The 17,119-nt window shown below is 37.5% G+C and overlaps 1 protein-coding gene across 5 annotated transcripts in view; it reads right to left on the reverse strand.

The window, feature by feature from the left end:
- DMTF1 (cyclin D binding myb like transcription factor 1) overlaps positions 1-17,119 on the reverse strand; it is a 45,787-nt gene that overhangs the window by 1,347 nt on the left and 27,321 nt on the right. For all 5 annotated transcript variants that reach the window (XM_061165121.1, XM_061165122.1, XM_061165124.1 and 2 more), the window contains 10 exons: positions 15,060-15,217; positions 13,917-13,949; positions 13,004-13,113; positions 10,555-10,783; positions 8,718-8,869; positions 7,193-7,402; positions 4,284-4,369; positions 1,734-1,889; positions 851-1,225; positions 137-284 (listed from right to left, as the gene is read on the reverse strand). In XM_061165121.1, coding sequence (XP_061021104.1) covers positions 137-284; positions 851-1,225; positions 1,734-1,889; positions 4,284-4,369; positions 7,193-7,402; positions 8,718-8,869; positions 10,555-10,783; positions 13,004-13,113; positions 13,917-13,949; positions 15,060-15,217 — 1,657 coding nt within the window. The remainder of the gene's footprint in view (positions 1-136; positions 285-850; positions 1,226-1,733; positions 1,890-4,283; positions 4,370-7,192; positions 7,403-8,717; positions 8,870-10,554; positions 10,784-13,003; positions 13,114-13,916; positions 13,950-15,059; positions 15,218-17,119) is intronic.

Genomic DNA, 17,119 nt, shown 5'->3' on the forward strand with positions numbered 1-17,119 from the left:
CTAAATGTGTATATATCGTCTAATCCACATCAAAGAATTTAGAATAAGTGTTCTTCTACCAAAGTGAAAATTTAACAAGACTCACTGCTTGATTTCCCCCTTAAGATTTATCAGGCACACGATGGAGTTACAGTACCTGTTAGTGTTGTCAAAGGCAAGACGGATTCAGTATCTATAACATCAGCTGTCTGGATAAAGCCATGTGGTGAAGGAACAATAAGTATCGTTTCATCATCAATTGTTGTTTGATGAACTTGCTCTTCTATGGTAGGAGAGCCTAAATCCTAAGTGATAACAATTAAAAAAAAAGATTGTCTCATATTCCTGGTTTCCCTTAAGTCCCCAAACACATTTAGGCTTGAAAGGACTTTGAAATATTATCCTAAAGTTAGAATATAAAGAAACCAAAGTTAAGGTCTTAAAACAGACAAAAATAATAATAACCTCACACTCTGATGTTTTATATACTAGCAAAAAAAAATAATTTAAAAGAGCCAGTTCAGTGACAGGTCCTGCTGTTTCACTGTGGGATGAGGTTCCTAAGCTGAACCACAAAGATTTGTTACAAACCACCCACAGGAAGATGGTTTCCACAAGCATTTCTCAATCTACTGGGGGTTGGCGAGGGAAAGGCTTCAGTGAGGAACTGTGGGAAGAGCACAGCCCTGCTGGATGAATGACACTTGTCAGGGAGAGGTTTGCACATTGAGTGTCTAAGAAAATAGGAAAAAAAATAAATAAATAAAATAAAAGAAGGTAGGAAGGTTCTGAGGACATCTTTCCATAAACAATTTCTAGGCTTTTCCCAAACTGTAGGTTTGAGGCTTAAGGCTGTTTAAGTGCAACTTACCTCAGTAACATAAGCCCGGGCTAATGGTGAGGGTTCGTCCTCTTGTTTAAGGTGGGTGTCAGAGATTTCTTCTTCTGTTCTGACCATAATACTATTCATCAGTTCTGTGCTATTTTGGTCACTGAATTTGGATATATGAGCATCATTAAATGACGGCTCTACTGTAATCTTAGGCTGATGAATTTCATCTGGGAAAGTGTCTGCTTCTAGGGCATCTGGAGGCTCAGGAAAATCAGATGAGTGAATATCACTATCCACTGTCAGTTCTGCTTGGGATATGGAAGAGGCGATGTCCTCTGTGGCAACTGTCTGAATGATGACTCTTGGTGCGTGACACTGCACTGTGACGTCACTTGTGTTCAACAGATGTTCTGGCTACAGAATGTTAACGAAAACAATCAGTGGCAAGATGAAAAAGTACATACCAGCCTAAAGTTATAGACAACAAATGACATTTACACGTGGTACCCTGGTGTCCCCTCCATGCCTCTCACCTCTGGATCTGCAGTGTTCTTACCATGTTCCTCTAGAATTCCTGTTTCTTGACCTACTGGGGCCTCTGCGCTCCTAAGGGCCCCTTTCCCCTAATGTACGTCCATCTCATGTACAGGAATGAGGGAGGTACCCCAGTGAAGGTGTAAAACATGCTCCTGGGACAACAGTGGTAGAAGAATAGTTTAAATCCATGGATTACAGTAGTATTGGCTCTTAATATTATGTATCAACTAATTCTGGTCCCTAACAGGTCCTGAAGTCTTGGAGCTCAAAATTTATCTCCCCCCTCCCCCAAGGTATGAGTTCTATCTCTGGTGACATTTATCAGTTTAGCCAGTCTTTTCTACAGAAACTAGAAAAATCAAGGAATTTATGTAAGATGACATACAGATAAAGCATGGACAATGATCTGTTCAGGAGAAGCAGGAGCGGCAGCTGCCAGGGTGACTGTGGGACTCGCAGTCAGGGTGAGGGGAAGGCCTTGGCTTGAGCTTGTCTGAAGCAGGTAGGTGCCTGGAGTGCCAGTGGGCTGTAAATGGAAAGACTAAAGGAAAAAGAAAAATCTGGTCAACACAGGTGCATGATACATACCACTGAGTAAGCAGACTTAGTGCTCACTACATCTAGCTTTACATCCAAAATGGGGACTTTACTGCTAGTCAAGTGCAAATGTACTTGGTACCAATCATGAAGGTGCAAATAATAAAAAGCATAATATTCTGGACTATTTATGTGTTGTAAGTCATTTCACAGCCTGCAGGTTTAACAGAGAGGCAAGGCCTTGGTCCTACTCTTCACGCCCTGTGTGTCTATGGTCTGGTTTCAGCTCAATCTCAGTCCAAGACACTGCCTCATAGACCACTGTTTCCAGCGCAGTAACCCAGCACACCCTCTTTATCCTTTCTCTGTAGCACATAAAACCTAGCAGTCTCCCAGTTAAAAAGCTTCACATCTTTGAAAAGGCACTATGGCAGTGTTTACTTACTTGAATAGATTTTTTTTCATAGTATAATTTTAGAAAATTTTTATGTTAGGAGAAGAGGTACAGAAATAGCAATTAGTCTTCTGCTGAAAGAAAAAATTCCTAATTGAAAACTGCTTAACTGATAGTATGTTTAGATGTTTTATGGAAGTGTAACAAACTACTGAAACAGCAACACACGTTTCACAACCATAAGCTTCTCCATGGTAATGTGAGTTTGGTTTACCCTAAAACTGAAGGAAGAGCATGTGCACGTAGAGCTGGAGGTGAAGGTCATATCTCCTGGTCTCTAGTCCGACATGGTCTTGTGGACTTCCTCCACAGCAGCTCTACTGGCTCCTGACTCACTGAATCTAGGTTTCTTAAACATGAAAGCAGGGATAACAACTACTTCTCACAGAAAGGTTTGGTGAGGATTAGAAATGATTGTGATGGTGCCTGGCACACACTTGGGATTCAACTCACTTTTCCCTCTCCCTCTTCATAAAAGTGTAGCTGACTGTTTTTCTAAAGGTTGTATTTATTCATCACATATCATCAGGTGATATAGTAAATACTTTATATGCACATGTATATCATATGCATATTTTAATATACTTAAATACATTTAATGCTTATACATTTTTGGAGCTGAGGCACTATTATGCTTTACTAATAAATTAGGACAGAAGTCTCTAAATCTTTGATTGTGACCTCGTAAGTTGAAACCTGAACACATACCTCAAATATATGTGTGTACATTATTTATTTGGCCAGGGGGAAAGTGGCAAAAAAAGGTAAAACAAATTTCTGTTTTGTACCTGTGACAAATGACTTTCTTTTACAGCCCTCTTTTGAAGACCACTGAATTAGGAAACCAAGGCTTAGGTTAAGTAAGCAGCCTAGTAGAAGCTCCAGAAGAGAATCTTTTGCTCTATGGGCCATCATGAGATTTGGCTGTGTATAGGATATAAATAAACTCATGCACTAGTACTCCTTATATTTTTCACAGCAAATAAATCTTGACATAATTTAAATAAAATACATTTTTTCTTCATGAAAACTGAGCCAATAATTTTGGGTTTACCTATTTTAGAAATCAGGCAAAGAACTGGGGCTGTTTTTCAATTTTCATACCCCCCACCCCAAAGAAATTACATTTAAATTAGCAGACATATCCCATCTCTCCCCCCAAAATTCTTAGCATAGTTAACCTCTAATCTATGTTCTGTCTCTATAGGTTTGCCTAGTTTTGACGTATCAAATGTGAGTCCTGCACTATATATTTTGTGTCCCATTTCTTTCACTTTTGCATAACATTTTCAAGGTTCATCCTTGTGGTAGCATATTTTTTACTGCCAAATAATCATTTGTATGTCTATAGCACATTTTATTTACCCATTTATCAGTGGATGGACATTTGGATTATTTCTACTTTTTAGTTATTATGAACATTCATGTATAAGTTTTTACGTGTTTATAATGTTTTCAATTTCTCTTAGGTATACCTGGGGTTAGAATTGGTGGGTCATATGGTAACAATATTTAACCTTTTAAGGAACTGCAAGATTCTTTGCCTAAGTAGTTACATCATTTATGACTAGGACTTTTAAACCCTGTATCCTCAATGGCTAGTGCAGTGTTACTCTGTTAAATAATTCATTCCAGAAACTTTTCCTCAACCAATATGAACTTTTTAAGTATATATTTATAATTCGATAAAAATATGTAGCATGTACCCTACATGTTAGCATTGTCATTTTCATCTATAGAAGAAAAACATGTTATTGGTTTATATCAGACTGAAAAATTAATTATAAAAAGTAGAAGTCTGATTTATGTTGGCTTCCAAACTCATGGGCAGAGTTACACGTAATGACAGTCAGGTTAATTTTCCTATCTCACTTGCTCATGCAGCATCTCTAACAGTGACGCCAGCTGCTCTCGCGCACTAGGCTCTGTAAGGCGGCTACTCACTGGGAGGATCTCAAACGTCTGCAGTGCTCCGCTGTTTAGTGTTATTGTTTCCGAGTCAACAGCAGCAGCGGCGGAGTCTGCTGAAGCTGTGGCAAGAACAAGGACAATAAACAAAACACTTTCTAAATTTCAATTTCCTTAGTGTACTCAATTAACTAGGACGGCCATCTCATGTTGAATAACTGGCCTGGAAACCCACAATCATTTAAATTTAACAGATAACAAATCTAATAGATCTGTCTGGGATGGCACAGATAAGGGTCAGCAAACCATGACCCATGGCCAGATCCAGCTTACTACCAGTTTTTATAAATGGAAGTATTAATAGGAACACAGTCAAGCCTGCTTGGTTATGTATTTTCTGTAGTTGCTTTTGCACTACAAGGGCAGTTGAGTAGCTATGACAGAGACAAAATTTGCTAATCCTGGCATAGATCATAAAATTATAGTTAGTAAGAAAGAGAAATACACTAAGGCTAACCTGCAAAGATACAGGAACTTGATAAAATGCTAAGTTTTCCTGTACCTTTTGGTAAGAAGGTACAGATGTCTGGAATATAGAGATGTCCGAGAACCCTAGGCTTTAGTTCTAGTGACATCACTTCTGGCGATGTAAATCCAGGCAAATAACTTACTTCAATCCAAACTAATGTTCAGAGACTTACTTGCCCTGTCTATCTCATACAGTAGTTGTGAGGATCAAAAACATTAAATACATGCAGTACTGTTTCAAATGACTGTACTGGGTGAATAAACAGCACTTTAGAGATCAGACAGGTATGTCAACTGAAGCTCAGGCTTCATTGTGTCTGCACAAGGTATACAGAACTACAGCAAACTAGCTGAAATGTGAGCTCTTTTGGTGCTGTCAGTCCCACCTGTAGGTATATCCATGTGGAAAATGATTTGAAATTGACTTCTAATGTATGATGTTTATTGTTTATTATATTCTGACTATAATACTTCTCAGTTTCAGAGAAATGCACTTAATTCCTGTTATTTCTCCTTACTAGTTCATGGATTCTTAAGATCATACATAGAATAATTTGATTTCAGATAAATAACCTAAATCAAAGGTAAGCAAATTATGGCTGGGGACAAATGTGGCTCAAGGCTAAGAATGGTTTTTACATTTTTAGAGGATTGTGTAAAAACAAAAACAGAAAATTCCATAAGATCTATCTGGCTTGGCCTGGAAAGCCTAACATGTATTTACACTATTCTGGCCCTAAATAGTCTGCATCCCTGACCTCTAATAAAGAAAGAAACAACCATGAGATTTTAGCTCAAATGCCAAGAATAATGGGCGTCTTGTAAAACTTACTGTACCCGTATTTCTTACTGGATGAAATAAAATTATTCTAATACTTAAAAAAGCATGCTGTGAATGGATATTAAGGCACCATCTATAAAATGTTTGCTATTTTCTCAATAAGTATTACCAACCCAGTGGCCAAGGAAAATTATAACTTTCTCCATGCATAAATAATTTTTAGTCAACAGACTCTCTCATATTTATGGTGGATTAGTAATTTCAGTTGCTTTGCAATTCTCAAGACTATAAAACGAAACAAGCAGGGTTAAAGAAAATAAATTCTTCATGTTTGACTATACTGATAGAAAGCTAAAGCACATTTAATATTAATTAATTAATATTAATAAGCACATTTAAATTAGAACTTTAAGAATAAGACAAGCATAATTAATGGAATTCCCAGAAATACAGTGTTAATAATGCCAACTAAGTGGTCCAGAGATTCTCAAATGTGATCATAGAGTACATATGAAAACCTCTAAGTTGCCTGTATCTGTCATACTGACTGGAAAGCACTGCTTGGCATTTTATGGCTGACGTCAGGGGACCCTACACACCCTGCAGTGTGTAGGAGGACATCCTGCCAACAGAGAACTGTCTCAATCAAAATGCCAATAATCCCTGGATTGAGAATAACACCCAGTGATTGAAAAACTCTTAGCAATGGCCTTTCTATAGGCAAATAACATTGTGTAGGGGGAAAAAGTGAGATAAAAATGAAAAAATAATATGGTTCTGAGATTTTTATCCTAATTCTTTCCTTTTCTGTCCTTCTATGATAGAAAGAAAGGTAGATCAACTTGGCTTAGATCTTAGAAAATGAATTTCTCTCCCTATAACTCACTGGGTTCTCATCTCATTAAGCATAAGAAGATGTCAGTCAGAGGCTAAGGAGAAGAGAAAGTTGAAAGTCACTCAGTTGTGTCTGACTCTTTGTGATCCCATGGACTATGGTCCGTCAGGCTCCTCGGTCCATGGAATTCTCCAGGCCAGAGTACTGGAGTGGGTAGCTGTTCCCTTCTCCAGAAAATCTTTGCAACCCAGGAATCAAACCCAGGTCTCCCAAATCGCAGGCAGATTGTTTACCAACTGAGCCACCAGGGAAGCCTCTCTGTTTATACCAGAGAGGTAAACAAAACAATCCCTGCAGGAAACTGGGTCTTTACTCCCTAAAGAAAATCTTTTTCAACCTCACCAAAATCCATTTCTTCTACATTTCACCTCAAATCCATTCCTCATTTGTATGTCTTCTGGTGAATTACTACAAATGATGTGCCATCCTAGAGACTCTATGTCCTTGCTTAGCTGACAGTATTTTAAGTAGTTTTCTATTAACCATTTATTCTTTATAACATCTAGAAAGTAAGATGATTTAAAATGGTTTATAATGGCTGGGTAGTAGGTTATCAGTCTTTCCTGTCACACATTCATCCTTTGCAAATATTTATCAAGCTAATAAACATAAAATGCCTTAGATCTCCTTTAATTTGTCAAGTTGGATAAATTTCTGTCAAAATTCTAGAAGACTGAAAGGTGTCAGGCGCATTCACTAAATCACACAGGTCACATAGCAAGGAGTTCTGAGGTTACTTACAGACGTGGGTGATCTGGACAGGAATCTGCAGGGCTGTCATGGGGCTTGGCGAGATGGCAGCACTGTCTTCCAAGCGGGCAACTCTGATCTGAACATGCTGTACGCTGGAATTGGAATTACTGTTTGGAACTCCAGGTCCTGATTTAGTCTCCAAAAGCGTTGGGTTGTTTTTTTGATTTTCATGTAACTGTTTAAGACCTTTTATCAAGACTGAAGGGAGATGGGTAGACAAAAAGAACATTGATTCTCCGACAGACCACCATCTAAGCAGCAAGGGAGGTGGGGGGTAAGGAGGGAAAGTATTTGGAATAAATAGTTGTATATAGGATATGACATCTTAGCAAAATAATAATAAAAATATTTAAAAGCCATAACCTGTCTGGAAATTTTTGGAAACTTTATCTATATCAAAAATTTTTTTACAAAATTCACAACCGAATATTGTTCTTGCCATCAAAAGCTACATTAATAGCTATTGTAAGGAACATGGAAACACAACATTTTCTATGTCTTAGGGCTTCTTGATAAAATTCTTATTTAGGAAGAAAACTAACTAACATTTTTATTCAGTAATGAATTGTGTACCCACCCCCTGCCCTGACTCAAATGGCACTTGACTGTTTTAGCCACTGCAGGAACAGTCAGTTGGCTGTCATCTAACTTACAACCCCAGAGTGGCAGCTGAGCTTTTCCCAACAGCAGTATGCAAATGACTTGAGCCAGCTCCTCTACTAACCGTGATAAATTACATCAGTCATCCCAGGTGATCTTGCACCTGGCTGGGTTCCTGTTACATTTAGTATTCCTTCATTCTCCTGGTTATACTACAATTTTTACAAAATTGTAAACTTTGTAAAAATGCAAAGTAAATTTGTAACTGGGTATTTAGGGGAAAAGAAATCACATTTTCATCAAGCCAAATTCCTCAGCATTTAATTTTCCTTTGCAAAAATGAAGCTGGAGCATTATATCAGTGAGAGTGAATCTGATTACCTAAATCAAAGACTGTACTACCTGGTTCAGTGCCTAAGTACAGAGCAGACAGTGAAGTGGAAAGTAAGCTATACTTCACTTTTAAGCAAACCTAAGATCTCTAGATTTACACAATAAATGAAATTAGAAACTTCCCCAGCATTTGTTCTACAAAATAAATCTCCACAGAATTTCTCTAAATAATGCAGTTAAGTAATTTGAAATTACTCAATTCATAAAAGTTGATTTAAATGTAATTTCTTACATCTTTGTATGCAATGAAAACACATGTGAAATTTATCTCCTCTTCACAGTTTATGTAAGAATGTGTGTAAATATGTGTAATTCTATCCTTGGTGGTTTGAGAATTACAAATCATATTAATTCTGCTCAAGGAAAGTTTGTTACCCAAAGAAACAGGACAGACGTTGAAGTAAAAATCTACCATGATTCATCTCTCTTTAGCTGAGGCAAAGAACTTCTAACAGCTAATTCCTTGAGTACTAAATACTGTAAGATAAGGTAAGGACTTAAGGAGCAAATAATACATTACCAGGGAACGAAACATCTTTATGGTTTGCGATTTGCCTTTTGATGGTCCACCATTTACTTCGAAGCCACTGTGGTGAACGGACACTGCTCCATCCCTCTGCTAACAGATCCCAGTTTATATCATTTTCATCAGCTACATCAAGTTCTGCTATCCTATAGGTTACAAAATAAGCATCTGTGAGATGTTTGTTTCTCCACAAGAATCGTCCTCTGACTACAGGTGATGGCACCGGCAATAAAGGGAATGGCAGGGTATGTCACTGAGAAGCTAGGTACATGGGAAAGGATGGACTGCAGGAGTGCAGGCCTGCTTCCTGAGCTAAGAGCTAAGATGCACCACAGTGATAGCCTTTCGTTAATGGTACTACCAATATGCTGAACCATAAAAATGGTCAGAACCAGAACTGTGAAGGAAAGGGAAGAGCTAAAAGTTAGAACAGAATAAGAACAGGTTTAGTTGTATAGTGTTCTATAATGTTTTGTAGTGTGTTATATAATGGTATTTCCTAGATCTGAGCTCTTCCACTTGTAAAATAAAATTACGTAGCAAAGAATGGGGCTTCCCTCGTAGCTCAACTGGTAAAGAATCTGCCTGCAATGCAGGAGAACCCGGGTCAATTTCTGGGTTGGGAAGATCTGCTGGAGAAGGGATAGGCTACACACTCCAGGTGGCTTGAGTTTCCCTGATGTCTCAGGCTGGAGTAAAGAATCAGCCTGCAATGTGGGAGACCTGTGTTTGATCCTTGGATTGGGAAGATCCCCTGGAGAAGGGAACGGCTACCCACTCCAGTATTCTGGCCTGGAAAATTCCATGGACTCTATAGTCCATGGGGTCGCAAAGAGTTGGACGCGACTGAGTGGCTTTCACTTTCAGAAAAGAACTATTTATAAAGATGACTAGCTGGGGAAAAGCTATATTAAAAATAAAACTCAAAAGAAGGGACTTTCCTGGTGGTCCAGTGGCTAAAACTCCATGCTCCCAATGCAGGGGGCCCTGGTCAGGGAACTAGATCCCACATGCTGCAAATAAATTATCTTGCATGCTGCATCAAAGATGCCGCTTGTTACAAATAAGACCTGGCACACCCAAATAAGTAAAATATATTAAAAAAAATAAAAATAAAACTCAAAAGAAAATGATAAAAAGATAAAACAATGCTTGAGCAGAAACCCCAAACCCCACAATTAACACAAAATAATACAGCTAAATTTGGGGTTTTAATGGTCTATATATTTTCCAGTAAACTGTCAGGATTTTGATTTTCAGTAGGGAGTAGCCACAAAAGTTCCTGCTGGTATTTTTGGCCACTGAATCACAGACCAACTAATTTAACAGTAAGCTTAGGATTATTATCTAAAAGCTATCTTTGGATATGTATGAAATGGAAGTGTCTTAATTTGGCCCAGTTTGAAGGTGGGAGGTAACTAATGTGGGTTATCTTATTCGCACAGTAGCCAAAGATTGAAGGGCATGGAGACTGACAGCCCTCTTACCCTCAACACGGTCCCTCTCGGCCAGGACTGAGGCACAGTGGTGGGACAGTGGGAAAGCTGCACTGCCGCGGCCTGTGCCACACCTGCTCTGCGGACAGAGAGAGGACTTCAGTCTCCACGCCTTCAATCTGGTACTTTGCACGAGCACTAAATCCACTAAAAGAGGAACAAACACAAAACAAAAAAGAGCTCAATATGAAACAGTTAGGATTTTAAACAGTGGCTCTCTATGGAAAAGATGCTTTTCCGACATTAGGCATCTATGGAAATCAAAAGAGGAAAGTCAATCTAGACAGCCACAGCAGTTCTGCAGCTTTTGTCATGAGAAGATTTAGGACACACACCTGAGGATGAGATTGATTTCATCTTCCTTGGTCCACTCGGTACCTCCGCTCTGCTTCCAGTTCAGGTAGTTGAGCCACTTAGAACGACACTGCTTTTCTGAGCGAGTACCCACTCGTTCTGCCACAGCTGCCCAAGACACACCCTGAGTGACTATGTCACCTGGCTCGGTGCTTGTCAATTCATGCACCACCTCTGCAAGTCTCTTTTCCTCTTCTTCTGTCCACTTCCCTGAAAGAAGGAGAGCATCCAGATGACTACTGCTACCTTTTTCTTATTTTGCAAATCAGATTCAGCACCGTATTTCAAAGGACTGATCAGAAGTATGCAGTAGTTGTCAGAATTATTTCTGAATGACATACGGAAAATCTGTATGTAACTACTAAGACAGTTACTAGCCCAGTAAGGTTCTTACTGGGCTTCCAGGTGGCTCAGTGGTAAAGAGTCTGCCTGCAACACAGGAGATGCGGGGTTGATCCCAGGGTTGGAAAGATCTCCTAGAGTAGAAAATGGCAACCCACTCCAGTATTCTTGGCTGGGAAATCCCAGGGACAGAGGAGGCTGGCAGGCTACAGTTCATGGGGTCACAAAGAGCTGGACACGACTTGGTGACTAAACAACAAAGGTTCTTAGTACTACAAATGAAAACATAGAATCCTAATAGAAAGCACCAACTGACTCTTTAAGGAAAGAAAAACTATCTAAAACATAGCTAGAAAGAATTATATTCTCTCAAGTTATACTGAGTCCTAACTGGGAAGTGTTCCATTGATGGCTTGATGGACACAGAAACTCAGACTTTTTTCTTAGTCCCACCAAAGATTCCCTGCTGTGCAGAAGTGTAGTAGTAAGCTCAACAGAGACCTTTACTTACAGGAATGAATGAAGATGGACAAGTAGAACAATACCTATGGCTTCCCACCCATTTCAATAAAAACAAAAACTTGGTTTATACCATTTCCTGTCCCAACTCCAGGCTGCTGTGATAAAATACCAGTCTGAGACTGGTATTCACACATATTTCTATTTCAGTTTTTTTGAATCCATAAACCTAACAGTATCACATGTTCCCTTTGGTCTTTTTCTTTAAAAAAGCTTAAGCAGAAAAACAGGGGAAAAAAAAAAGAGAGAACCATTTTAAAATGTCTTCCACTCTAAAGTTTCTATTTTCTTAGCAGTAGCTGCAAATTTCAAAAAGGCCATGTGCTTGCCTTTCCGGGATTCATTCATTCATCTGCTAAGCACAGCTCTGGATACCAGAGATTCAAGACAAAGTTCCTGCTCTCCTATTTTAGCATGGCAAAAAAGGAAGGGGAAACTCAGACTGTCGTCTCATGGTGTGGTCAAAAGACAAAACTCCTGATCCAAAACAATAAATAGCAACAAGGAAAGGTAACAGCAGAGCATTTCTTCAGGCTGGCAATCAGGGAATGCCATAATGTTTTTCCATTATGCTCACAAAAGGGCTTCTATACTCAACATCTTACATTAACTTCTGGGGTCCCACTGTAAACCTAAAGCTCCCATTTCTGCTTCATTCACTACACAATAAGAGTTGGTGAAATTGATGTTTTCACTGCCTTAGAGGTAATACCGCTGGTGGACTGGTTAAGCAGGAAACATTCCTGATTCCACTTTAGGGGGTGAGATCAAAAATATATTCCCTGGAAGCTCAAGCCTAGCTTGAGAACAAACTGAACTTATTTCTAATTGAAAGACTGAGCACAGGTTGTGGATCCTTCAGATAATTTGAGGGCTAAAAAGCGAACTATGAGATCATTTATTTTACCTTCATTATTTTACAGAGGAAACAGGTTGTGAGAGTTGGTGGTGGAGCCTAAATACTGCTGTTGGTCACAAAGGTTAGGTTGAACAGTATCATCAATCAGTAATTTGTATACATGAACTGGGTATCTGTGGTCTGGCCTGGGAACTGAAACACCAATCACAATTTTTTTCTATGGAAAAAGTTCTTCAAGTTTGAAATAGGCAAAGTATGTACAGCCTTTGGAACACAGCTTCTTCCTGAGTTGGGACATGCCTGAACTAAAGATTTTCATAAATATGAGTTGATAAGCTGTTGCCAACATCAGTTCAATAGTCAGATGGACTTAAATTAAAATTACTTCCTGCACATATGCCTTAAAAGTACCTGTATAGGACAAAAATACTTTCCCACCTGGAGCAGTTTTGAATTGCTATAAAACAGAAACCTGCTAGACCTAAATAAAACCTCTGAAGCTGAGGCGATATGTCCCTATGAAAATATCACCTTACTACACAAAGCTCAAAAATAAAGGATTAGTTGGGTCTAGTTGAAAAGAAAGGGCACTAGAAGAAAAAATGTAAACTTCAATGAGTAGTAAAGCTCTTTCCACAACAGAAAAGAAGGAAGCATGTGAAGGGGCAGGAGGGCTGAATGGAGACAAAGAACAGGGGCGCGCACAGTACCTGTGTTGCAAGTGTCCTTCATCAGTCGGCACCGATCTTTGACGGAAGAGGCACTCCTTCCTAGCGCCGCCCCTATTGTTGCCCAGTCATTGCCATGCTTTATCCGGAGCCTAAAACAAGAGTCTGCCAATCAGCATTTGGTTCAACTGTTTCTCCCTTTTAATTTCATCATTTATTCTTCATTCTTCTTCTTCCCATTTGACTGGTTTGGAAGTGGTGGGCAGCAATACTTTGAGAGCCAAAGTTTGAAAGTGTGGCCTTTTTTTGGGGTCCACAGTTGTCTGTGGGTGAAAAAAAACAGGCAGCAATTGCCTTTTTCCTGGGTCAGAGAAGAAATAAGTAACTTGGATATGTGTTCAAAAGACCAAATTTCCCCTCAGGTTACTGACACAATCTCCCAGGCAATCCCCAGATTTTTCCCTTTTGAGTACTCCTAACAAGCTCTTCTCAGACACCTGAAAAATTTCGCAAGTTCTTATTATCATAAACTGGATCAGGCTTTTTTTTTTTTTTTCCTTTCATGATCAACACAATCCGTTAACCCATACTTCATGGTCCCCAAATTATGTTTCGTACAAAATAGGACTGTATAGTCGGTGAAACATCTGCCAACTCTAAATCATTCTAAACTAAGCCATTAGCACAACCTTGGTGTTGATCCTGGTATGTAAGTCCCCCAAATTTAGTCTTTAGGTTACCAAGAATGGCCATCTAATCTCTTTTGTAACCCCTATTAGTTGTCTAAGGACAATAAAAGAAGACTGAATTTATGGACATGGCTACTCTGTGCAAGTATAGATTTGATAAGGTCTTTATATGGTCAACTTTGCTTAACAGCAGGATTAAGTTATACCAGCCTACCAATAATCTCTTGACATTTTCAAAGTAAAATGGGAAAAAAAGTCAAACTTACTCCTTGAGCTTTTCAATTTCTTCAGGTGTATATCTAGAAATTTAAAGAAATTTTTAAAAGATCAATTAAACAAAGAATGCTAAAAGCCTTAATATAAATCAGAATTTCACTTAGGGAGCCAAATGTTAATCACTTGGCATATTCATAATATTTTTAAAGTAACCAATTTCTAAGTAGATTAATAAAAATGTTTTTTTTTCCTTAAAAAATATTTTAAGCTATTAATAAAAGTTAGCACTGTAACAATTTTCTCTAGGAAAATTCAACATTTAAAACGTATTTTCTCCTATGCTGCCTAACACTTGTGTTATTTCAAGTTAGATTCAGGTACTCTAATACCATGGCTATTCTGAAAGATGATGACAGGGTAAACTGGAGCTAAAAAGAAAATCTATGGTCAACTCTTACAAATCACTGAAAAAATTCAAGTTCTCTTTCTCTACCTACACATGGACAACTGATGTATTCTTGCTCCAAAGTCAAGACTTTTTTTAGTAGCAAGTACTCAACATAACCAATGCAATGTTCTTTTTAAAAGCAGTATCTAATATGCCACACTACTACCATCTACAAGTCCCAAAGAGAAATTTAAAATATGTCAATAACACCATTATTATCATTGCATTGAAGGTATGAAGGCTTCCTTTGGATATTATCTATGACAGAAATCCATGCATTATATCCAGAAATTTAGTTATTTTCTGTTCTGCTTTTATTAAAAAAAAAAAAAAAGTCACTGACTGCCCTAGGAAATGTTATACTATAAAAATGAATAGGAAAAACATTATCAATGAATTTAAGAGTTTTTTTACATCTCCTAAATCTTTAACTACTTTTATACTTTCTTTAACACTACTTTACGCAAAAGCAGATTTTGATGTCTTAATGTTAACTGAACTAAGTCTTAAATCAAACCTATATAAGGTATTTCAGATTCTAATTTCTAAAAGAGGCCTTATTGTAATGAGGTTTCACCACATTTACAACATGTACCTGGGGAATAAAAATACTAACACTGCTCAATAGTAATCTGCAACTGTCTCTAATTAGGCTTCAATCATAATTTTAGTTAAAAAATGATAGTTCCTTAAATATTTCCCATCTAAGTTACATGAAAACATGCAGTATTACAAGTTTTCATACTTTCCCACATGGTTTCTGTCATCGTACATGCGAAGCACTCTTCTATAAACTGCAAACAAAGGCCGGTTCAGACCCCATGCTATAGTCCTGTAGAAATCTTTTCTTTCGTCTTTTGACATCTCAAAGATGATTTCTGTAGCATCTTTTATTCCGCGTGCCTAAATGGGTACATTTCTTTGATTTAGGGATTTCTGATAAAATACATATGGATATACTATGCTTTTTAAAAGATTTTTTTAATGTTAAAAGCAATGGCATTTAGAAAAATAATGTATTGCTAATTAAGTCAAATAAGAAATGATACTTAAATATTCCAAAAATAAGTTGTATATAATTCAATAAAGTCCTGCAAACCACTTTTAAAATTATAAAAAGTTATATCTAAATAAAGTAGAAAAGGAAGGAGTCTTAAGAACAAAATTAATCAAAAATAGAAAAGATAAGCAATGCTAAAAACTGCTTCTTTGAAAAGTTCCACAAGACTAAAAATAAAAGACAAAAAGACAAACTTACAACAAACCTTAAAAAAAGAGCCTAGAGCCTAGAGATTATATAGTTGAACCTCATGAAAATTTTATGGCAATAAATCTGAAAACTTACATATAATTTACAAATTCCTAGAAAAATTCAACTTACCAACTGACTTAGGAAGAGAAAAAAAATCTAACAATAAGCACAGACCATGAAGAAAATTTAACCAGTTATTAATAATTTTCCCACGAAGGAAACAGTAGGCCAAGATGACTTCACAAGTAAATCCTACCGAACAATTAGGAGAAACATAATTCTGATTTTAAACTATCCTAAATATAAAAAGGGGGATAACTTCCCACTCTTTAGACTAGCATCATCTTAAAAGCAAAACCAGACAAGGAGAGTTTTAGAAAAGATTTTTCAGGCCAAGTTCAGTCATCAAAATAGATCACCCAACTCCTCAAAATCTTTTAGCACACTGAACCCAGTAATATATAAAAAGGTTAATACTCAATGCAAAAAGTAAGCTTACTCTAGGAATGAGTTTGTATTAGTTTCACAAAAATTAGTAATTAATTACACAAGTAGACTTACAGGGAAAAAAATAAAATCTCAACATTTATGGAAAGAGCAATCATAAAATCCAACATTCAAAAAGCATAAAGACTGTAATAATCATAAATGGAGTATAACCTTTAAATACTGTTAAATCGCTATGTATACCTGAAACATATAATACTGTACACCAACTACACCCCACTTTTACAAAAGCATAAAGATTAGAAGAATTACTTACAGATGTTATACATGTAGAAACCCACAAATCTATGAAAAAATTATTTAAGAGTACTTGCAAGAATGCTGGTTACAAAGTTAACAAAGTCATTTGTATTTCTAGACAAAGCTGATAAAAATATTTAAAACTATTCACTAGTAATAGCATCAAAATTAGGACTAAATCTTAGGTAAATTATGCAATTCCTTCATGAAGGAAACATAAAACTATCAAGTGAAATTAAAGAGGAACTAACTAAAACAGAGAGCTATACAATGCTCTTCAGTAGGAAGTCAGAATATTAAAAAGATGTTACTTCCTTTCAAACTGATTCAGATTCAATGTCATGTCTGACTCTTTGTGACCCCATGGACTGAATTCTCCAGGCCAGAATACTGGAGTGCGTAGTAGCCTTTCCCTTCTAAAGCGGATCTTCCCAACTCAGGGATCGAACCCAGGTCACCTGCATTGCAAGCGGATTCTTTACCAGCTGAATAGCCTATCCCTTCTCCAGTGGATCTTCCGGACCCAGAAATCAAAGTGGGACTTCCTGCATTGCAGGCTGATTCTTTACCAACTGAGCTATCAGGGAAGCCCAACTAATAGAGAGAGCTATAAAATGTTCTTCAATAGGAAGTCAGAATATTAAAAAGATGTCAATTCCTTTCAAACTGATTCAGATTCAATGTAATCCCAATAAAAATTCCAAGTTTTTCATTCTTTGCAAGCTGAATCTAAATTTATAACGGGAGAGCAAATGGCCAAGAACAGCCAAGACTTTGATGAAGGGACCTGCCTCATCAGATAGACA

Source organism: Dama dama, chromosome 18, assembly GCF_033118175.1.
Source record: "Dama dama isolate Ldn47 chromosome 18, ASM3311817v1, whole genome shotgun sequence".
Taxonomy (NCBI): Eukaryota; Metazoa; Chordata; class Mammalia; order Artiodactyla; family Cervidae; genus Dama; species Dama dama.